At 37.3% G+C, this 25,081-nt stretch overlaps 1 protein-coding gene across 1 annotated transcript in view; it reads right to left on the reverse strand.

Moving 5' to 3' along the window:
- Positions 1-211: 211 nt before the first annotated feature.
- Positions 212-25,081, reverse strand: part of LOC150086777 (uncharacterized) — a 29,927-nt gene continuing 5,057 nt past the window's right edge. Inside the window, exons 2-9 of the mRNA XM_090372261.1 lie at positions 7,665-7,741; positions 5,863-5,997; positions 4,930-5,055; positions 2,841-2,988; positions 1,632-1,807; positions 1,005-1,103; positions 348-393; positions 212-258 (exon numbers count right to left, since the gene is read on the reverse strand). Of these exons, the coding sequence (XP_090228387.1) occupies positions 212-258; positions 348-393; positions 1,005-1,103; positions 1,632-1,807; positions 2,841-2,988; positions 4,930-5,055; positions 5,863-5,997; positions 7,665-7,741 (854 nt within the window). The remainder of the gene's footprint in view (positions 259-347; positions 394-1,004; positions 1,104-1,631; positions 1,808-2,840; positions 2,989-4,929; positions 5,056-5,862; positions 5,998-7,664; positions 7,742-25,081) is intronic.

Here is a 25,081-nt window from a genome sequence, read left to right on the forward strand (position 1 = left end):
ATATTTTGTTAATTTTAATTATTATTTTTATTTGGCTCATATGTCGTTATTTAACAAATAAACTGCCATGACCCTCAAACTGTTACTAGTTGAACTTGGGTGCGATTAAAAAAAATATCGAATTACAAGAATTTTAGCACACAAAAACAATCAAATTTTAATTACATATTTAAATAATGACGACACAACATTTTAATTTACAAAATTAATTCTATATTACAGAACTTCGTCTATATCTTGCATTCTGTTCTTTGTTTCCTGCAAATGAAAAAAGAAATTATCATCGATACAATCGAAGCAAAATAGATGGATAAACAAATATAATGAATCCTGAAACTAATGCTTACCGGTTACGAGATTATTGCCTCTGGAAATACGCTGTCTAAGAAAATGCTAATAAAAAAAAATGAAATGGAAATGAAATTTATGATCTTGAAAAGGCAATTTTCTCATACTACAAAATGCACGTTGATCAATTAATACAGAATTCACGAAATGATCATATTGAAATTTAAATCCAGGTGGCGCATAAATTGAATATTAGGCGTATGGAAATTTTAAATGAAATATTAATATTAAAGAAATATTAATAGTATCAATAATAAGTTATTAATAGTATTAACATTTATATTATTAATTAATAATATTATTAAGAAATATTAATATTTTGGATAACATCTCATATAACCGAATTGATGAAGGCTAATAAATATTGCATTGTATTAAATATTAATACGAAATTTGAATCCAGGGGGCGCATAAATTGAAATATTAACGGAATTTAAATACAGCATCAAGTGAAATATTAATTAATATGAATTTTAAATGAAATATTAAGAAATACATATTAATGTTAATTAATATTATTAATACATCTGATAACGTCTCGTGTAACCAAATCGATGAAGACTAATAAATATTGTATTTTATTAATAAATATTAATATTAAGGGTAATTAAATTGAAATATTTATTATATTAATTGAAAAAAAAAAAGTGCTTAACTGCTTCATTTGGGCTGTCATTGTCTTCTTCTACTTCCATCCATGAGCTATCACTGTTGTATTCTAGGTTTTTATTCTCTTCATCTTCCTCTTCGATTTGCTACAAATATTAAGTTATAAAAATAGCTGCAAATTTTAGAAATCGCAGAAATATAGTTAAACTGGCTAACTATCTACTAAAGTTCTTCAACAAAGACCGAAAAGGATGTTTATAAATTAACTTGCACTTGTTCATGCATGTGTGTGTTCTTAAACTTGAGTCACAAACAACTATCTTATGGACAGTACCTCATAATTATAAACTCTTACAACATACTGTAAATTTTCCTAAAAAAAAAGTGTTTCATAAAAACTTTCTACTAAAATATTCCCAATTTTAATAATAAACACAAGTCCACACATAACGAGCAAAAAATCGAGTAATCCTTCCATTAAAATTATAAACTGTGGGACTCTTTCTGCATCCAAAAAACTTTCATTGGAGTTATCAATGGGGAAGTGTAAAGACATTGAAAAATTACTTCTTTTTATACAGTTGTCCCCTGTGTATATATTGAACGTAATTACATCCTTCTGTACGTCTCTCTCTCATTCACTTTCTCTCACCTCTTGTGTCTAATGTACTTACCAGAAGGCTGACGTCATCCAGACTGGCACTTTCTTGTAAAGTGTTAACAGTGACGACACTTGATGTGTCAGTTTCGTCTTGTTCCGTCCTATTTCGATCCTTCGTAGCTCGTCTGATGTCTCGGCACAGTGCACTTAGCTGCGCATCATGTTGTGCGTTCTCTTCTTCCGCTGTTTCTGGATAAGAATAAAAGAGACAGAGGCGAGCACGATTACGAAGACTTGTCTTTTTTATGCGAAGTCTGCATTGATTATACAGGCACACTATGGCCTTAGCAGCCCTTGTGCCATTAAACAACATACCAACAACAACAACAACAACAACTTGATTATACCATTAAGGAAACAGGGATAAAATTCAATTACACTTTCTGCTTATTCCTAAGAACTTAAGCGATAAGTAGATAATTTCTTTTCATTTTCAAATTATTTTTGTTGGTAATTTGACCAAACATATCGAAAGCTCTTTCTAGATGTTTTTTAGCTCTGCCGAAATGGCTGATGGGTAAAACTTACTGTCTAATATTTAAATAACGTCTATCTACGAGTTCATGGCATTAATATTTTATTAATGTAGCAAGAACCTATTTAACAGACAAACACCTTTAGCAATTTCATTCGATTGAGAGTGCATTTCGTAAAGTGGTAGTTTGATAATGGTATCGCGTTAAGATGAAGGCTGTGGTAAAGTAATTCTCATCTCCACACTTTGTTTTTAAGTACGTGGTATTGAATAAGAAAATTCAGGACGCTAGAGTGAATAACAGATAAGATTTGATACACCGATTGACGAGTATATGTAAGAGGGTTGTTTAAGAAGTAGTGGCGGAACGAAGGTGTACGTGCGCTGTTCATTGGTAGCGTAGGGATATTAAAAGATGGAGGAGAGTTGCACAATAGCTGCAGTTTTGTAAGTATACATATTTAGTTGTTTCTCTTGATGAATTTTAAATGGGCATTATAGGTACTTTGGGCTATTTTGACTAAGCAAGATCGCACTGGGCAGGAAATAGTAATTTTATGAGAATTTAACAGTCACGAAATTTTGAACGAAGATTTGTATTTTTATTTATTTATTAATTTTGTAGAGTAGCGTTGCCGCTACTTTTTCAACAGCCCTTGAATAACAGAACTGACTTTCCAGAAGTAGTATTTTGTTATGCAGAGTTTAGTTGTCTTTTTTTTTGAACAGAAATAATAAATAACGTACCTGGCGGAGTTTCTTCCCATCTTAGTAAACGAGAAGGGGTTAGAGCCTCGGGAGGTGTTGGGGGTGGGCCTGGATTGGTATTTAACACTCGAAGAAGCCACCTTGTCCAGTATACCTGCCAACGAAGCATCAAAGTCACTTTTCGTACCTAAGATAATGAAAAAAAAAAAAACTTTAAAACCCAAACCAAAACAATTTCGATGAGAAATTTTGTTTTACCTTTTTTTGATTTTCTGTATATCTCATAGACATATTCTTCCTCTGATTGATCGTGAACCTATCAAAAAACAAGTTGCCCTCTCCAGTCCAATGAATCATGGAATTCTTGCAGAACAACCGAATTTATTTTATTGGCTTTATTGGAAAATAAAATGGGTGAGGACTACAGCTTAAGGAAGTTCATATTCAAACAACTAACATTCCACCAGAATTTCCTCGAAAGGGGGAGGGGGCTCCATTGACTTTCAGAAAGTGCATTTTTCCTTAATATTTTATATGAACACGTCACGTGTTATTGACAAAACATATCGTTCGAAATAACTAATTATAATATATTACTAATTCATTATTATCATTAATTAGAAATTTTTAAAAATTTCTTTAATCATCTAATTCTATGATATTCTTGCTAGGGGCAATCTTAACATATATACTAAGAAGCGCAATATTCTAATATATGAAGACCCAAGTTAAAACCATGTTGAATTCAACTATATTATCAATGAGCATAAACTTAACAGAGTAACCAATAATCAAGATCTATACTCACTGGCATGGTATCATGGTATTAGGTATGTTCTGTTGGTACGGATTAGGTGCATTCATACCATTAGAAGCTCGTTTAACCTCCAATGAATATCCTTCTGTCATATAGTACCAACTTCGCCCTGCAATGCTTCATTTTTAGCCGGATTGTGAAGGATTCTTTCAAGACGATAATGAAACTATCCACCATATAAAAATCGTATGTGAATAGTTCGGGAACATTTCCAACATCTACCCTGGCCTTTTAATTCTCCAGATATGAATCCAATTGAGAATGTCTGGGATCTGTTTCTCGGCTTTGCAGTCTTCTACCGACCACAGTACAGCAGCTGACAAATATCCTGATGGAAGAATGGTGAAATCTAGAACAGACTCCCTCAGACACCTGATGGAATCCATGCCACGACGTGCATGGACTGAATCCATGAATATAGTTGAAACTTTAAGTATCTGCACCTTCAATAAGAAAGTCTCCGTAGCCGAGTGGTCAGGAGCGGGAGTGCACTAGCATACGCTCTCTGAATAGATCGGGGTTCAAGCCCCTGACTGCTAAATACGGTCGATCTGCCAACTCGCAGACCAGCGTGGCAGATTATGGTCCATTTCCCTCAACGTAAATTGTTGAGGAGACTTCCATCCATCAATGGATTGATAATGGCTGCTGCTTACTTTCAATAAACATGTGTATAATATTAAAGAAGCTTACAAAACACTTTAATTCGTCAAACGATTTGTTTCCCCTATTAACCGCTGGAAACGTTTTCTAACGCTGCCTGCTTATATTGTGCTCCATCTCTAATATGAAAGTTGACATTCAGTCAATAAGATGGAACATATCAGTATCATGATAAAGGTAAGTTTACATTATCTTTAATTAGCCGATGAATAAATAATTAACTCTTGCATAAGGATTTTTTTTTTTTTTGGTTTTTCATTTTGCCAGATCGTTAAGAGAATCTGAAAGAATTGTCGTGGCCCCTGCGCTCATATTCTGGCGTTTACGGTCAAAAGTAGTGGAGGATTCAACTTACCAATTGAATTAGCGAAAGGAATTAGAATTAATTGATGTGTGAGCAATCGCTTTCGTTTAAAGGCGTACACAAACGACTTTAACAGTCATCATCATTCTATTTACGTTCTAATAATTTAATTTATGCCTTTTGGATTGTATGACTGCGTGAACATCGTGCGTGATCCTTGCCTATGATCCAATTTGATTCTAACCTGGTCACCATAGAAACGGATGGAAACTTAGCTCTTTCTCGCTCTGTCTCACGCACATACATAGCATCACGCGGAAAGGTTATCAAATGTTGCTGCTCACGTGTTCACTGAAAGGTTCCTCGGAATCTTTATTAACTTCTGCATCTCTTTTTGGCACATCACCGACTTCTTTCAAAATACTTCGACGTAATCGTTTGAAATATCTTCTGATCCAGCGGACATAACTCTGAAAAATAAATAAAAATCAAGGAAAAGACCGTGTTTATTTCTCAGAAGGAATTTGTTAGCATTTATTAAAGTAAATTCTGGTAAACATAAGATAGCGGTGACTGTTTGGTTACACTTCATTTCGCTGCCAACTTTAATGTTTTCTTTACAGCACAATTTATGCAAGTTGCATATACACTGAGTGGACAGTTTTTTAGGTATATCGACCTAATAGAGAACTTCTTTTGCCCATTAAACTGGCTCAGATCATTGGAGAATGGATTCCAAGAGATGCCGAAAGTGATCCACAGGGGTTCTGGCCCATGCAGACTCGATTGCATCCACCAGTTGATGCAAGCTGTGGATCCTTGCCACGGACAGCTTGTTCCATCTCAATACACAGATGCTCGATTGGTTTGGGATTCGGTGACCGAAGCCAACAAAGTACACTTAGGTATATGTGCTTTATATAGCCTGGTACGGACACGTGGCACTGTCTTTGATGAAGCGGTCAATCCCTTGGATAATTGGACTCATCTAATAAACTGACCACTTAGTGTATGCAAATGAAGTTGTATACCACAAGGTATATAATAACCTTATTATCTAATGTTCAGTGACCATTGAAATACAACTGTCACATTTTCGTTAGCGTGGCCAGCCCACGTGTTTGGTCACAATGTGTTTACATGCAGTTATCCGCATCTGATTAGGGGATGGAAGGGACACGTTATTAGCTGAGCAGTCATATTTCAATAGTGCTGAGTGTGTGATAGAATACAATATATATACAGAAATATATTTTTTATTCATAAAAGGAACTTACTTGAAGTTCGTCGAATAGGCCTAAGAAGTTCTCCAAAACACGAAGAAAGTAGTCGGTACATCGAAAAACGAACTCAAAGAGTCGACTTTCGGCCATCGTTTTGGTTATTAAAATTATCATTCCTTTTCGTGGTTTCTAAACAGAGTATAAAAATATTATTACAGATGATCGCTGTCTGATTGGTGTTTTATACATCAAAAAGGAAAAGTAATGATCAAATAGAATATTGTATGATTATCTGAGTATGATAATAAGCACTGTTTGCATATATGCGAACGCACCTAAAAACAATCAAATATAAAACCTGAAACAAAAACAATTTTCACCAAGTTGAACGCAACCCCGGGGGGGGGGACATAACCCACAATTTGAGAACTCCCATATTGTAGCTAACTCACTGGATAATTAAATTTTCCCCCATGCGCTGATTGAAGAGATCGTTTTTTGTTATCAGTTTACTAAATATATAAATCATGCATTATTACTGTTTTCTTATTTTAATTGTTTGCTGACTAAAATAAAATTACGAACGGGCTTAAATAGCGAATTTCTTCATATTTTACCCTTTCATACTACGAACGGGAAATATTTTTACATAAAATATAGAATTAATCGTAGTAAATATAGTTTTATTTATAATTTTAGTTTTTAATTATAATTTAATTTCTATTTTTTTATTTAATTATTATAATAATTATATTTTTAATTATAATTTTAGTTTTTTTTATTTAGTTTTATTTTATTTTTAGTTTATACTTTTATCTTTATTAGATTAGAAATATTCATACCCATTCATTCCAGTTAAGGAATTCTTATAACAAGATTAAAAATATCCTGACGTTTTTAAGATCATTGTTTTTGTATTTTTATGAAATTTTATTTCATATTTTTATTTAAACTAACGTTATTTTTAGTAATTGTTAATGTTATCGTGGGTGACCTCATACGTTGGTCATCCTTACTGGCTGTACCTTTTTTATGTGTAAAAAAACAGAAAAAGCTAAGACTAAGCGCATGCGCTGCTACATCTGCTGACTTCAGATTAAGGGGCGATGCAAAAAGTGGTGATTTCCCTACAGTCTCTCTCTCTCTGTCTCTCTCACACACACGTATTCTTTTCCCCCCTTATTCAATTTGTTTTTTATCATTTTCCCCTTTATTTCTTTTACAAGTACGTATAAAACTGCTTATTCTTAAGTGCTCTTTGCAGAGATCCGTCTTGAGTAGCTGCAGACTTATCGCGTGAAAGAATGAATAAAAAACAAGAAATGAAGAACAACCAGAATACAAAACGTGCTCCTGTCACATCTAACAACATTCGTCTGTCCGTTCTGTCACCTTCTTCAATGACTATTGCACTTCTAGGACATCCAACCCAGTAATTGGTAGACTGGAACTATTGTGCATTTAATTAACACTTATGATGCCTAAAATAGACAGAGAGAGAGATTAATTAAATTTTCTTTATTGACATAAGATGTCTGTGTTTTGAAAAGAAAATTATACATGTAAGCGCCCTTGGGAATTGAGTACTTATTTTTTTACAAGTTGGTGCGAGACTGGGATAGAAGAAACAGGTGTTAAATATAATTGCGTATCAATATTTCTTTAATGGTTAAATTCGATGCTCAAGTTACGACCACCCTCAAAGTCTTTACAACGTCTGCAATTTGAATTTAAATAAATATCAATTGAAATGAAAAGAAAGGTGGTTATTTGAAAAGAATCAAACAGATATCGCTATTTAAGAGATATATAAATTAGTTTTGCTGACTTTCTATAAAGAGAAAGATTACAAGTACCTGTTTGGTCAATGTTGATATTTCTGGAGTCTTCTTTGGTTCCAAATCTGCATCTCTGGACTTTGTACGTGACAGCACTGAAAATTAATATTAGCGATTATTTTTTTAATAAAGCTTAAATTTTCAGATGTTCAGCATTGGATGAAAATTGTTCATGATCCAAAATTGCATTTTACACACGTAATACACTGAAGCCTGATGACCTTAGTTGCCCCAGTTCAAAAATTATAAATCTCTGCAGATGTGTTTTTCTTAAAAATGTCTGTATAGTCACTGAAAGAAACTTAAAAGCAGTTAATTGTGGCATGAGGAGTGAGATCATTGAAGCAACAACGGAAGGCAGTTTCTGGAATATTCCTCATGAGTATCGATGGACATTGTGGAATAATTTTCAATAACCCAATGATTTGATATTATCGAAATCATTAATAATTTGATTATGCCTATCCGCTACTCATGAGCTCTGGCTGATATCAATGTTGGCTTGACAGAGCACATTGAGTATTGGTTGGACTTTTATTCAACTTGAACGAGCTGATAAAAAGAGTTCGAAATGTTTGACAATGCTGTTAATAAAAAGGTTCAAAATACAAATAAAGATTCATAGATTGTCCAGTTATCACCCAGTGTACATCAACATCATAATTGGCCGTGCCTGGAGAGACTCCTTAACTGTAATTTCAACCCTTAAACCACTGAATTTTAGTCTCTTTAGAATGACTATAAAAAAAGAGGCCCTCGAGATTATCAACTGAGCTATCCTATTTTGTGGAACATTTTAAATCGTATAAATGCTCATTAACAAGTCTACTCTCCATGGACAGTGTCTTTTATGGCTGGTCCTCCCAAAAATTCAATTAAAATGGCTTCTCTTAATGTACGCACCTCTTCCCCAAAGCAGGTAGTCAACAAATTAGTAGTTCGACCTGGTTCCACTCCATTCTAATTATTCTTCCTGCAATGCGACTGACGCCCGCTTCGAGCTACAATTTTCTAGCTGTACTCCATCACAATTCCATGCATTGTTCTGATAACAAGTCTATTTGCTCACCCACCAAACTCATTTCGTATTTCCGCAATTCTCTGCTATCCTCCATACCTTGGACTGCCCACTGATTATCCTTGCCTCCCACTCATTCCCTAAGCTTGGTTAGAGAGCTCTCAGGTCTACTTGTTAGGTCATACTTTGTCTAATGTGACATTCTAGCGCTAGACATCCAAACATTCATCACGTTTTCTTTGTCTCTCTTTCTATACTCTTTGTATCCCAGAGTTATGAATTACCATTTATCAGACAAAATTAAATTGATAAATTTTTATAAATTTAAAATCTGTCTATCAAAATCAACGTCAGTTATTTGCATAATATACTGAAACATCCAGCAATCAATTATTTATGTAAAATACAGCAAACTCTTACCATAAAAAAAAACTGGCATATATTGATAAGCACAGTTACGTTCAGTTCTTCAAATAGGATACATTGATTGTTCAAATACCATATTTGGTGATTAACATGAACTACAACAGTCATATTATGAAGCAGGAGGAAATCTGGACTCCCCCTTAGCCAGTTTGATTTGTTGTACTTGCTTCCCAGTTACTGGACCTGCATCCACGTGGTTTTCTCCATTTACAAGTAACTGTTTTTTTTTGGAATTTAACAAAGTGGGTTTGGAGTTCATGACCAGATCATAGAATCATAAAACGATATGGAAAAAAGGCAGCATTGTACATATCGGGTAATCATGATCATCTAAGGGCCACATATTGCTCGTCACTGGAACTGTCCCACTTGATAGGAGGGAATGCTCTGAATGTGTGCAAGCTTAAAGTGGAGTGACAGATCTCAATGTAGAGAAGAAAAAATAAAGTTTGTATCAATTCAACAATATTTGCATATGAAAATCAAGTGCATATTTTAGTGAACATTGAGCAGTTTATGCTGTAAGTTCGGAAGCTGTGGTAGTAATTGAGAGAAGGAGGTCATTTAACTAACTGCCGTATCCAAATTTGTTTGGTCACAGATATGATAAAATTTGGTTGGTTTTAGGCGCATCGGCAACTTAGACCATATTGCCCGCCCATATATAATATGTCTGTAAATTGCGTGTGTTCTGTGATGAGTGATTGTTTGCTGCACGAAAAATTCCGTGACAAATAACCATGCTACCTTCGCCTAAGACCCATAAAAATTCCTCGTGTCATCGACGGGATTCGAACTCAGGTCTTTTCCACCCGGTGTTGGGAGGACGGCGATTCTAACTGTGCTACCCATGAGAGCTATGGTAAATACACGGGCCAAAGAAGCATGTCCACATCACTTAAGCATTATTGAAATATGAGAATGGTATCTGGGAGGCATTGCCCTGCTGGAAAATAGTTTGGAATGAAGTGAAATAAAGGACATAAACACTGATCTTAAAATGGTTTCAACATAAAGCCTTGCCGTTAACACTGACCACAGGCGGACAGCTATTGTAACTGATGATTACCAATGCCTACTGGGGTATTGGCCGGTATGACACTCTGGGGAACAGCTGTAGTTATCTAGGGTTACATAAATAATGTCCCAGGGCAAGCGTATATTGGATTGTGATTCTTGTGACCTATAAAGTGCTATAAGTGAGAGATATGCAAGGACTATTGTATATTTTTACTGTTTTTCGTGCAGAAAATTACATTACAAAGAAGCAGTCAGATACAATTTCTAAGACTCCCGCCTCCACCTGGCCTGGGGTGGGCGGCCAGGCAAGTCCTGGCCGACGAAGTGGAGTCAGAACTAGATTTAGACAGTGAGAATTATAAGGATAAGTGGACACTATAAGTGTGTGTTTTACTGTATTATTTTTGTAGGTTTGGTCTAGTAATAATTACTATATACGCACTCGAGTGCTTAGGAATTTGGTATTCAGTGTTTGGTTTTTGGGACAGGAGCATTTCCGGTCCTGGAGCGAATCCAGCTAAATAAATATTTAGATTGCTAAGTTTGATTGCTTAGTATTAAAATCTTATTGTTTGAGTTATTATGGCTCATAGAAGGGGTGAGGAGTCCTCATTTGAGGAGGATCTGCTGGCGACGGATGACGAAGAGTTGGAGGAGATGAGGTTTGAAGAACAGTTAAAGACGGCAGTTGGTAGTTTAGAGAGAATAGAAAGTGAAGAAAAGGGGGAAGGTGGAGAAGAGAATAAGGAAAGAAGGGCACAGAAAAGGGTAAGAGTAGAAGATGAAGAGATAGATAATGGAGATAGTGAACATATGGGTATAGGAAAAGATATTTGGGAGGAGTTTTTGGAAATAAGAAAAGTACGGACTAGGCTCCAAAAATTTCTATTTTGTGATGCAAATAAAGTAACTAGAGCTGCCATGAACAAGACTCTTGGTGCCTCCGTAGCCAGGTGGGCAGGAGCAACTGCACACGCTTCTTGATTAGACCGGGGTTCGAGCCCTTGACCACCAAATACGGAGGATGCGGAAAGGTCAGGGAATGACCACCGCATATCCCCGGAGTAATATGGCCTTAGTTGCTAATGCTCCTAAAAAAAACAAATAACAACAAGATTCTTTCAACGTGGGATACGTTGGAAGATAGAACAATTAGATTGTTTGTGGAAAATCGAGTAATGGTATTTAGAGTAAAAGACTCTAGACAGTTAATTCAGGATCAAGAACAACAATTTGAAAGTTATGCTTCTGTATTAGAGAAGGGAAGAGAAAAAGTGAAGGAAGTTAAAAAGGGAGGTGAAACTATAGTGGCCTTCATTAAAGCGAATACAGATAAATATACTACGAGTGAACAAGTTGAAGCAGTTGTGAATGAGGATATAAGACCTTTAATGAAGAAAGTTAAAGTAAAGAGAACAAGAAAGATTAGAGATAGAGGAATATTGGTTGAAGTTGATTCTATGAGTGATCTATGTGAATTACAGAATAATAAGAGGTTAGAAGAGTCTGGTCTTTAAGTTGAAGTTCCAAAGAAACCTGGTTTAAAGATAATAGTATATGATGTGAATAAGGATGTACAGAAGGAGCAGTTTATGCAAGAACTTTGGGATAGAAATTTGTTAGATCATGGATATAGTTTGGAAAGGGTTAAAAAGGAAGCAATTGTGAGGTCTATTTCTTCAAGTAAGGAAGGAAGTAATTGGATTTTGGAAGTGCCCAAAGAGTTGAGAGATATATTAGAGTTTAATTGAGCTCTAGATAGTTGATATCCGCCTCTTCAAGGCAGGGGTGGTAACATATCCTCAATGTTTGATTTATCATACGGAGGATATGATAAAAGATTAAAATCGATAGGATAGAGGAATAAAGCGCGGATGAGCTTATTGCTCAGGAAGCGCAAGTACAAGTAGGTGTTAGGACAGTGATGATGTACATAAATAATGTCGACTAACACGTGTTAAAGGCATTATTTAAGAGGTCATTCGCTTACCGCTTTGTTTGCCATCTAATATTTACGCCCGCCTTTATAATACTTTCAAATTCCAATTCAAGGCGGTTACAGACAGATTACTAAACGTTCCACTGCACCGATCAGATTGACATGCTAATCATGTACCTCCATATACTGTATGTCACCATGGGCGCTGGCAGCTTGGTGAAAGTGCACCACCTTTGGATTTCGAAGTAATGCAGAATTTTTAATATTTTCATTAATTTATTGAATCATAAGCTATTGCATGTGTAAAATTTCTTTGTTTTAATATTATAGAGTTTGGAAAAAAGAGGTCTCATATTCAGCCCCTTTATCCTATTAGGTAGGTTGTGTAATATTTTTTTACGGTGGTGTATATTGGAACCATTTACAGCACACATAGAAACAGGGAAGGATTACCACATAGGAGTTTAGTTCAAAATTATTATAAGCAGTGATTTGTTCAATGTCATTTTGACTTATTTTAATACGCAATTTAGCAAATGTCAGTAGCCGGTTTCAAGGAAACTTCTTTAAGATTTGTCCAAAACTCGCTCTGTAAAAAATAATAAAGGGGAGAGAAACGTTTAAGATTTCAGGTGCATCGCCTAAGGCGCATATTTATTATCGGTTTTAAAAACTGGTTTTTCGTTTATCTTAAGAAACACGCACCTGTATGACGAAATATTTACGAGCCACGCAGTCTCTTATCGGATGTCTCATCTATTGCGTTTATCAACCTTTGTATAAGGAAAGGGTGGTACAAAGAGAAGTGGAAATAGGCAACTGCTTGGTGTCTCGAAGGTCGTCCTGCAAAAGTCAGCGTATCGCAATTTAGAGGATGGTAATTATTTCGATCACCTTTTCAGCTCGTACGTTAAACAACGGATGTACTTTCTTTTACTAACGGGAATTGTGTCGAAAATAAACCCAGTTCTGCTGTTCTTTAGCTCACGTGGTTTGGAGTGGGCGTAACAGTTACAGCGATCATTCCCCAACCGTACAGTAAACATCCTACTGATGTTCTTATCTGCTAAGCAGCTACAGAATATCTTAGTTATCGATCGGTCCCCTTGAGAGAAGAAGTGAACGATGACGAAATCATTTTCGTATATCTTGATGTACTTAAGATTATTCTGTCGAAGGAGAAATTCCCGATAAGTTTGTTTTTACAAAAAAAAAAAAAAAAGCTGCACTTTATTCTGAGGTGCACTCTTCCCCCATTTACAGGAATATAGGGCATTAAATAATAAATAAACATTTTAAATTAAATATATGATTTTCATCTGAATAACAAATACTCGTTTTAATTCAGAATATTTTACTTTTGTGTGTTAGTACTTCATATTATGGTGTGGAAGCCAACAAATCGTAATGAGAAAAAGGGTCCTGAGCACAGATAAAGCAACTATTGGTCTTAGGATGTTACTCTACCTGTTAGCATAAAAAAATAAAGGGAATGAAGTACGGAAGTCACGAAGAAGTGAAGATCCGTTGCCGGGAGCTCCATGATTAATACATTAATCTAATGGCTTGGGTAGCATCCCAATATTTTATTAATGATTCACAGAAGGATGGCGTTTATATCGCGAAAATTAAATGGCTCGTATGACATACACTTGAAATTGCAGCACCTAGAAGGAATGATTGGCATGTAAATCAGCAGGCGGATGAGTTTCGCCGAGATATAAAAATGATTAAAATACGGGACCAATCGGGTGGAAGCTTTGTGGATATAAAAACGAACTTAGAGATCGTGGAGTTCAAAGCAAAGCGTGTATGACACAGTTAACAGGATTCTGTCTCGCAGGAACTGACTTCACAGCACAAGGAGATTGTAGAGAATGCAGGGACTTCATGTTCGACAACGATATCAGCAACTCAGAGACATTGACAGAGGGCGAATTATTTGAGAAGCTAGATGGTTGCTTCGTTGTGTAACGAAACGTGTGGGCCGTGACAATACCAGTGAACAGATATTGGCAAAAGTGGATGTGGGAAGGTACGCTTGCTCGTCAAAGAGGTAGTAGAGCATGATGGAGGGCTACAGAACGGTTGGATCGTCTTTCCCGTCGGCAGGTTTACACCGCACCTATAGCGACGCATGCTACCATACAATGAGTTGTGACATCAGCTGTCTGTCACCTGATAACCGTCGAACCACTGCACGCTGACTGGCAGAAAGGTGTCGCCGTGCATATCAGCCATTGCATTGATTACATCTGACCGCCGCCCATCGTCAACAGCGTCTGGAATGGTGCCGCGTAAGGGCCACCTGGGACACAGAATGACGTCAAGTGGTCTTCAGCGATGAATCGGCTACTGCTTGGGGCCCGATAATCGCCGCAGACAGTGGCAACGACATGATGAAACAATGATACTAGAACCGTTGTTGAATGCCATATACTACACGTCTTGCTGGTGCTATGGTGTGTAGAGCGATTAGCTTTGATAGTCGTTGGTCAAAGGCAATCTGACTGCTCGCTACTATGTAGATGAGATTTTTCAACCCGTCGCACTCCCCTTCATTGCGGTGCTTGACGGAATTTTTCAGCAGGAAAACGCCCAAACATATACCCACGGGGTCTTTCAAGGGTATTCTTTTTTTTTTTTTTTTGAGAATGTTTCTCTGAAACCTAACTTTCGGAGAAAGATTCGATGCTGCAGAGTTTTGAAACACTATTGCCGTCCTGGAACCGTCTTCATAATGGGTAGACAGCATTTTAGTGGCCATAAAGAACTCTAGTTGCCTCTGTACTATGATTGGTCTCCTTTCATCCTGGTTACAGCTCTCCACCAGTAATTACTCATATATAAAATGAATAAACACCCTTCGTTCCTGTTTTGTTTAGGAACCAGAACAGGCTTTCTCGTCTCCTTTGAACGTCATAAAGTGATATTCAGGTGATAACTAGCCAATCAATTTCGAAGTTCAGCCACTTCACTTCCAAAACTCTTTAGATAATTCAGAGTAAAAGCTCAGCTCATCAATTACTGGTTTCTTCAAATAAGTAACAGCATATCGTGAAACCTGTGGAATTCACCTTAACTTTGCATGTAGACGATCATTAATGAAAAATATAGACAGGTAAAGAGGATGTGACAATTAATGGTACTCGTAAAATCAAAACGAATGCAATGTGCACAAATCATTAAGGACGGCATGACATGTTGGTGGACGAAACGTCTATTGCTAGTTAGAGAGATTTATGTTCGCTCGACTTTATACTGCACTCACAGCGATGCAGTCGAGTCGATGTCGCTAATAATTCACGCAGCTCTTCGAAGTTTCTGAAGAAATTGAGATGGTTAAAGGGTGGCAAATGTCTCTAAAAACACTTTAAAATACTTTAAACAAGCTCCATGGAAAAAGAAGTCAGAAGAACACACACGGCTAGGCCATAAGGATAATCGTGTTAATTGTATTTAGCCGTCAACCAGTTTGTCACGTTTTGGTTGAACATAATTATCATACTGTAAGGTGAAATTCCCAACTATTGGACCTGTATAAGATCTCACACAGAGATGCAGAATGTCGTCTCCATACCTCAGTTCAGTCAATGTATCCCCCTGAATACACTTATTGGAACATCCATCCGAAGAGATGCCAGCCCATAACCAACACAATATCCACCCCGATTAGGTTAAGGTGGTTTGTTTTGGATTTGTGCCAATGCAACTCTTGGCACAAGGCAGCATCGTATCCAGGTCTCATCGTAAGAGGGGGGGGGGAGATGGCGACCACGTTTTTGAGTGGTTTTTTCGTGGTAATTACACCGGTACAGGATAATAGTTGACCTAGGCCCAGTGCTAGGGATGGGAACCAGGCTGCACCTGCCCATGTGTTGGCTGCACCCTGGTGGCAAAGTTATGTATCATGAGAATGTACATAAAATTATGTCTAAATAAGAATGAATATCAGGAAAGCATGTGAATAACAACACATATTAATGACAAAAAAAAAAATGACAATAATACATTTCCGAACATTTGGCAATACAACACATAGAACCTTTCTTTAATTTCGAATTTTTGGTTAATGAAGAATATGCCCCCTCTGCCCTTCCCCCCTCTGAATACACCGCTGGCATGAGGTTAATATCTTATGTCAATAAATTAAATGTGTTCCATGGCCGGTTTGCTTGTCTTGTTGGATGAATCGGGAGTGGGGCAGTCATCTAGCTCTTCTCCCAAACAGAGTTAGTTGGCTTCGGGGAAGAGTATTTTGGAAATAAAAAAAAAAAAAACACATAATTTACTCTTGTTGAGATGGGATTCGAACACAGGATTGTTTCTACCCGGTGTGGAAGAACGCGATTTCGCTCACTGTGCCCGTCGTAGAGAGAGAAGCCTTATAACCGTACTTATTTTCAATGAATTGCCGGGAATTGCTATATCTTTCGTTTCCCGAATGTGGGAGTATGTCTCGAAACTTCTCGGAAAACCCTTGACTACTTCGTAAACAGTGCTCACTGCCAATGGCCTTCAACCCGTTCATTGGTGCAGACAGCACCCCAACGTGCTGTCTGCACCACTCAAGGTGGGTTCAGGTGAACCGATCTACACTATTTCAGCAGGAACGATCCTGTGATATGGTATGCGAAGAGGAACACATACTATCTGTTAGTTTGTAAAAAAAGCCACTGTGCAAGTGTCTGATATCTCTATATAGTAGAGAGGCAACAGAAACGTTTCTGTGGCAACAATAAAGTCCGAACAGAGTTGAGAAGGTGTTTTAACTTATCTTCTTCCTTTTTTGAATAGAGACTTCTTCCTTTTTTGAGAAAATCCATTCGAAGTATTTGTCTTTTTAAAGGTTGTTTCCCTAGATCTGAAGGCAACATTGAGCCAATTTTCGAGCCATTTACTCCCAGAGTGACAAAATAACTAGTATGGTTGAGACTGACTAGTCTCGTGGCATTCCAGACAACATAATCTCGATTTCTTGGCTATTTTTTTTATAAGGCACAATTGCTTGTTAGGCTACATCCCTGTGGAATCAGAGATGCAACCTATGCTGTAAATGAAATCAGACCCATTTCTTTTAATGATCTATTCAATTGCAATGATCTATTCATTGCTTATTTACGATGTATGTAGAAAATATCTAATTCAAATTAGGTGTGCACCTTACGTTTTAGAAACCAGCGAACCTTGAACTTTTACAAGAAATTAATAAATAGGATTGAAACCAGTAGCGTAGCTACCCTTTTTTGGGCCCTGAGGCAAAGAACATGTTCGGGCCCCTAATTAATTAATGAAAATTGCAAAAAAGAGGAGACAGCCAAAGACGCCGGGCCTCTAAAGGGCCCGCGCCAGGAGGCAATTGCCTTGCCTGCCTACACGGTAGCTACGCTACTGATTGAAACGTTCTGAAACTTTTTTTTTCGGTGATTAATAATCATGTCAATAAAAATATTCCAATTGGTATTCCACTTTTTTTAAATTTTCAGTTATTTCAAACCTAGGCAGTGGTATATGATTATTGATCGGGGCAAGAAAATTTATTTAAAAACTTATTTTATAACTGTAATTTTAAAATAGATCCAAAATTATCTTTTAATGATCCCGATAGTTTCTGAGTTTGTTGAATAACAAACTCAGAAACTTTATAACATTATAACACGATTAAATATTTAGTGTCACTAGAGGGAGTTAAGATTTCAGATTTATTTTTTCAAAAATTGACACTAAATTTATACCGCAAGGGGGCTAGTTATTTTTAATACTTTTCCATATCTAGTTACACACGTGGTTTACTTCATAGGTACATTTTCGTCAAGGTTGTGGTGTTCATTTTATAAGTTAGATTTTTTTTTAACAGACTGCTTCTCCGATATTTAATATTTTGATTTACGCATAAATAATGTAGCATGCTTTATTTTTAAATCATGTCCAAGTATGGCGGAAACCAGATGTATTTTTTTAATGGTGTAAATCACCAATGTGCAGGAAAAAAATACTGTAATAGGCTAAATAATAAATTCGTGCGAGAGTGTGTTCAGTTATTACATGAAAGGTAGGGAATTTATCAAATTTATTATATTAGTCTTTATATCATCTAAAACTGGTTTGGCAGCAGCAATAGCCTGAAGATACAGAGGAAATATGGAATATTTAACAAATGGAGAAATAAAATGTCCTTTTGACTCGCTCAAATAGTTTTATAAATGTTTTTTTTTTTTTTTGTTTTTCGGATGCTTTTGTGCTTCAGCGTTAATTTACCATTATAGAACAATAAAGATTTTTATTTATTTATTAGTGTATTAATCATAAATTGAGTGTGTAGTATTCAAAATCTTGCAGTTTATAAATGAAGCCTTGTACTTCCATAATTATCTGTTTACAGCTCTTCTTATTCTCCTACCATTTTTTTTTTTTTTTCTTTTCACCATCATTACTTCAATTTCTAAAAAGATATTCGTGGTATTGAAAATTGGGGGAAAGAGTTATTTTTCGAAACATATCGAACATAAGAAAGCAATAAATATCAAAGATAACTTAAGTTTTTTATAAATAAATGAATAAGAATTTATCTAAATGAAACGCCCATTCAGTTTTCAGGGCGAATTGAAAAGAGCTTTCACTACACCAGAGGTCTATGCTGCTCTGTGTACACAACTTTCTTTAGTCGCTTTCCTGGTAACTTTGTATTCGAGAGAAGTCAGTAGCTACCGGCTATCTCCTAATACCTAACGCTTACTACCATTAGAAATCGTACTGAAAAAAGATGAGCCATGGATTACAAGCTGGCAGCTATTAGATGGGTTGAAAGGAAATGTCGCGGTGTGTATAAAAATACCTGAAATCTATTTTGCTTTTTTCTTCCATCTGAAGCTTAGACCGTATTTTCTTTTCCTTTCACCACAGCCAAGTGGAAACTTCAAGTAAAGCTATTTATAAAATCTTACGTGTTCTCTTGTTGAGGATGGGAAGGATTGGAGCCACTCGTTGAGTCTAATCCCAAGAACTCGTGTTAAAAGGTTGTCAGCAACAGTGTGAATGAGTACTTGTTTAAACTAAGCTGTTGACTGCTGTTATTGTCATGGATTCAAGCGAATCATTTCGAGATTTTCGGATTTGTTTTCTCCCTTCCTTCTTATATCAAACCCTTGGCTACCTTTTGTCCTTTTCCATATTGAATTACAAATAGAATATAGAGCTCCCGGACCTCTTTCGGTTATTGGATTGCAATCAATAAATCTGTAGAAATTTGTTTTTGTGGATAAGATTTGTCTTTTGTATCTATCAGTGTCCACCTTCTATAACATTTCGATCAGTTTTTTCTTTAATTATGCCACCATGACCAAATCCACCTTCTACACACGGATGTGGTCATACTAAACAACAGAAATGCACTAAAACCATTTATCCTCACGGTCATACTACCCCAGGGCTGCCCAACCCGGTGGATAGATGCAGCCTGCTGCTGTTTTAAAGCCTTACGTGTTATGAATCCCCCCCCCCCGATTTTAAAATTAACGGGTAAAGTTGTCTCGATTTTGGTAACATTTTTATTTTTCTGTACTTTTCTTATATCGGTACTGTATATATTCCTTTTAAAGATAATTTTTAATTTTCTTGCTTAACTGAATGTAGAAAATTGTGCTCATCCTTGACAACGAGTTACCATGTATTGCACTACCTCGAATAAGTAACGCTTCACTAATAGAGAAGACTATTGTCAGCCGACCGGGCCAGCCGAGTGGGTAAAGTACCTGCCCGGCAACCCAAAGGTCGCGGGTTCGATTCCCGCCTCGGGCTTTGATTAAAGTACTGCAAAAACCTTGGGAGGTGCAATATGGCCACAGAAGCCGATGCGCCAACAACTACCAAATCAAAAAAAAAAAAAAAAAGACTATTGTCACTTATTGTCAGTGGACGCTAACACCCAGACGGCACTGTTTCAAATCTAGTTGGCTTTTCATCGGTGGGTGCCTTTCACACTACGATCGTAAATATTGCAATCTTAAAATATATTAAAATATTACGTCCTCTCCTTATGATTAAAATAATGTGGATTTTTTTCCCTGCTGCATGATGATTTACGTTTATGGTTCCCCGGAACTCCCCTTTAACTGTTGTCGCTTCCCATTTAGAAAATTCTGGTACTGCCCCTCTTCAGTTTTCTTGTGTACCCTTTTTTATTTGTGATGTTTTTTATGTTCAAATTTGAGTTTTACCAGGAGTTTCGTTGGTTACCGAACCTTCTCATATATATCTTTCCCGATGATACCACAGTGAATTGGAATTGAATTCCATTCTAGATGGAATTCATTTCCAGCGATTGTGCGACTCACGGCAAATGCCGCATATTATTGGAGTGCTCTTTCGGACAATTACAGCACACTTCGTGCCCTGATGGCTGTGGTATTGTTTTTGAAGAGGCTGACGTCGTATTGGTCCGTCAGTATTATAGAAGGAACCAGGTCATCAAGTATGTACAGATACATCCTCCAGAATAATGAGGACACGTTTCGTACCACTAAAACTTACCACACAAGAATACCAGTAGTCAACGTGGAGGGTAGTATTTTGGGTAGGTACCTCCACACTCTCATATGACCATCATTGCTACGCAGTATGAACAACCACATCATGCTTCTAGTGTACCTTCGACCTTCGTGATACTCTGAACGGATTCGTTTGTTTTCTTCGCACACGAGAATCTTGTGGATTGTCATACAACCCATTGTAGATCAATTTTCCATAGTTGTGGTTGAAGTTGCACAATTTGAGTGATTGCTTGCAACATTGCCATTTAATTTTTGAATACCTGGCTTGTGTCTTCGCTACAAGGTATCTTATTCCAGTCGGACTTGTTCATCTCGCTGCTAGAATGAAGACATTGTCTTCAGTATAGCAGCGAGATGAACAAGTCCATACATAGATCCAGCTACACTGCTTTCATAACAATGCCCTATTGTACGAGCATGTATGGTCATTCCTCTGGTAAGGTTGCTGATATCTATCTTTTCGATGGAACGCTTTCAATGACTATACAAAGACACTGCAGCTTTTTTTTTTAAAGGTTACTGCTGATTTGGTGCGCATATGATGGTAGTACTGCAGACATCAGAATGCTGGATTCTCTAATAGATTGGTAGTGAAGTGTACATATGTATACTGAGTGACTAGTTTTGCTTAGATGAGACAGGCCACCTGTCTCATCAAAGGAATCGACTGCTTCCTCAGAAATAGTAAAATGTGCCCGTACCAGGCTATGTAAAGCAACGTTCTCAGTGGACGGAACACGATCGATTAAAGGAAAGTAGATGTCCTTTGGGCATAGGACATCTGAAGCTACACTGTACATTTGAAGAGTGGAAAAAGGTTTCCTGCTCCGAGATACCCCGTTTTCAGTTGTGTGTGTTGTAAGTGCCAAACTGAGGTTATGAAGCGTCAGTAATTGCGTGTATTCTACAACAGATTTGCCGGTCTACCGAACGAAAAACCCGTGTTTGCGCTAAAAAAATACAATCTTGCCTTGAGACCGACTAACTCAGCTACATTGTCGAAACAAAGTCATTGGAAATTCCTATCGTCATCGATGGGATTCAATCTTGGGCCATTTTCCACCCAATGTGGGTAAGATATTGATTATATTCACTGTATTAATCCTCCACGGCATTCCAGTTGTCACTTCAGTTGTGCAATACAAACATGGGATCTGCGGTTGTTCCGTGCTAACTACAGGAATCAAGTATAACGAGAGCAGCAGAAATCAATGGATTCATTGAGCCAGGTGTCAACACTGCAGGCTGATAGTGGAAGTGTCTTGGCTTATCCATCTGGTAACAGTTACCTCCAGGATGATGTGGCACATCACAAGGTACGGATCGTTTGAAAATGGTTCCGGGAGCAGAAAACTAAGATTTTTATGCTATAGTCATGAATGGAAATGACGGATATGCATTATATATATATTAAAGGAATTGGGTAGTGCACCGAAAAATCCTAAAATCTACAAGTACAACCTTGACGAGGATGGAACTAAAACTTTAGTTATTAAACTGGTTCATAATTTACCTTTCGAATAGGTTTTTGAAACTTTGTTCGTGAAAAGGAATAAGCCGTTTTATGGCGATAACAAATAGTTTAATATCGGAAGACCCAATTTTTCATTTCGATTACAAGTATGTATAAATAGTTACACGCGCGTACATGTCAGAAAGGACGTTAACTGTTTATGAATCAACAAACAGATTAAAGTCAATTATCTCTGCAGGGACAAATCCGGCTTGCACAAGCGATTTAGCAAATCTGCAATCTAAAGACACATCTGACCTGCATTCACTTCTGCTGTGGTACCGTTGTCATGGCGTGACCCTAAACAAGGTTATTGCGCACCATTTATCTTAAGAGAAACTTGGCAGTGTTCCACGTGTCTCTCGCTACACTACGCGCGAACTTCACAACTCCCCGGTACTGAAATCAATATCAGAATGGACCAACGAAAGTGATTTTTAGTGGATGGACATAAATCAGTTTTATAAGAGTCACAAAAGGCTATCCGACTTCTTGTGTTGCCATCGCATGGGCATGGTTGTACATTGTCAGCTAAAGTGACAGTGGAGTGTTTCCACTGCTCCCAGACATTTTAGGGTGCTTACTGTGAATTGTACGAGGACACGCATTTCTCACGGTTCGGCAATTTTCCTAACTTCAGAAAATTTCAAGTCAAAGAGCATTGGAGGTGTAGATATAATAGAAATTGCAAGTTCTCCTAGCCACTTTCCAATATGGCTGGAATTCTATACTTTAATCAAAGAACTGCTAGTGTATTAATATATTTTTAAACCTGCTGCTTGTACGGATATCCCAAGTGTTTCCTCTTTGTGTATTTGGAAAGCAAGTGGTGTAGTTAAAATGCGGTAATACGAGTAAGATATAGCAATGTTCTAATACTTCTTAACAATGCAAGACCAAATATGAGGGAATTGGAAAATTAATATTCTAATTTTCACTTAAATCTTAATTGTGATATAAAATTGATTTATTCTTGAATGAAATGGTGTTTTCAGCATAATTCAAACAATAAGGACTCGAAAAACATGTTTTTTAAGGATGGGAGGGCCTTAGTTGGTAATTCTCAAATATATTTTTTTCTGTATCCCCTTAAAGATAAAGAATGATGTCAGCAATTAATCAATATTGAGTATAAAATCTGAATATTCTCCTCATTTCGTAATCCCTGACCAAAAGAATTTAAGTTGTATTAGTGATAGTTGAGGTCAATTTACAGAAGTCTGTGCTACACTGCTCAATAAAATTAACAGATCAAAATGTTTTTCGTGAATGTTTTATTGTGAAGTGTCGCAGAAGGTGCATATTTGATATAATAGGCATCCTGGCATGCAAATTCCAATCCTTTGGAAATCGGTCTACCACCTTATAAAGCCGCAAATTATTCATTCTTATAAAAACACGGTTGCGACCACATCACTTCAGTTTTCAGTGGGAAAGCCACATTTCCAGTACTCAGGATGGCAAGTCACCGTCGTTTAGACGTACCAGAGTTCCCAACGTGTGTTCAACTGGCCATTACCAACCGTCCACAGACCAGACCATTACCGACCGTCCACCTGCCTGAACAGTTCCTTGTTGACATGACGGGTGCATAGCTTCGTGCGGTTTCTGCCAGATACGTAACCTCCCGTCCGCTCGAATTAACTGAAAAGGGGACTCATCGGACCAGGAGATGCGTCTCCAATCATTCAAAGTTCGTGCCGATGTTCTTTCGCCCAGTTGAGGCTTAGAGTCCTGTGTAGTGGTGAGCAATGGGACTCTGGTGGGTCGGCGGCTCCCATAACCTATTGCGGCTAATGATTGCTTGCCTGTCTTGATGGAGATGTTTCTGGTACCTCCCCCGTTGAAGTCGGCAGTGATTTGTGCCACTGTGGCTCTCCGGCTGGCTGAAACAATGCGAGACAGACGTCGACGACCACGTTCATCCACCACCTTTCTCCGCCCACAGCGCTGTCCACGATGAGATGTTATTCCTGAAATACCGGATAGTGCAATTTCTGTACCACCATTTTTTTTTTTTTTTTTCATGCGCTCTGCCTTGAGTTGCCACCCTAATGCAACCAATTTATTTCATTATTATTATTTATATATATATATATATATATATATATATATATATATATATATATATATATATATATATATATATATATATTTTTTTTTTTTTTTTTTTCCTAACGGAGGTTTTTTTTTTTTTCGCTCTTTCTTTTTCCTCCTCCCTCTGGAATGGTCCTAGAGGAATCTGGCCCACCTTCAAGAGTCTCTCTCTTGAGACAGTACGTGTTTTGCTGGGACTGGCCCACCTTCCGTGGTGTGGACGAGTACCCAAAATCATCTATCCAGGTGACTGATGCTTCTGGGTAGCCAAGAGGCCAGAACAGAACACACACACAAACCTACGTCACACACATATCTGGCCCGTTTGCAGTGATACCGTTCTTCACAGAGATACGAGGCGGAGTTGAACAAACGTTCTAGGTGCCACCCTTACATGTCCACCACCTCTGCGATAGTGACCCATGCGTCGGCACCCACTATCATCCCTATTTCGAAGTCGATTAACTCACGACGTTTATCCATACTGACATCGAATTACCGTCTACGTGAATGTAGCGTACCTATATACCTGCCAAACGGTTGGGTTCCTCCACTAGCGAGAGGGGTGGCAGCGTCGTGTTGCCTAGGAACCAGGTACCCCATGAATCCTGTCCTTTCAGTGTTAACATGCGAGACACTTCCCCGGGAAGGACAATCGCACTGCGATCGCTCGACATTGGAAAGCTAGGTACCGTGCTCGCCAACTTTGATTAAAAGCTGGCCATAAAAGTTATAAAGAAATCAATGTGCTTAAAATATAACACCCACTGTAGAACTTGAGCAAAAGCATAAGGGTTCGCATAGGATATCGTTTTTAATTCATACATAGAAAACATTCACATTGCATCTCGTAATTTAATGAGAATTTCCTGA

This window comes from Mastigoproctus giganteus, chromosome 4 (genome assembly GCF_048544385.1).
Source record: "Mastigoproctus giganteus isolate SK-2022 chromosome 4, ASM4854438v1, whole genome shotgun sequence".
Taxonomy (NCBI): domain Eukaryota; kingdom Metazoa; phylum Arthropoda; class Arachnida; order Uropygi; family Thelyphonidae; genus Mastigoproctus; species Mastigoproctus giganteus.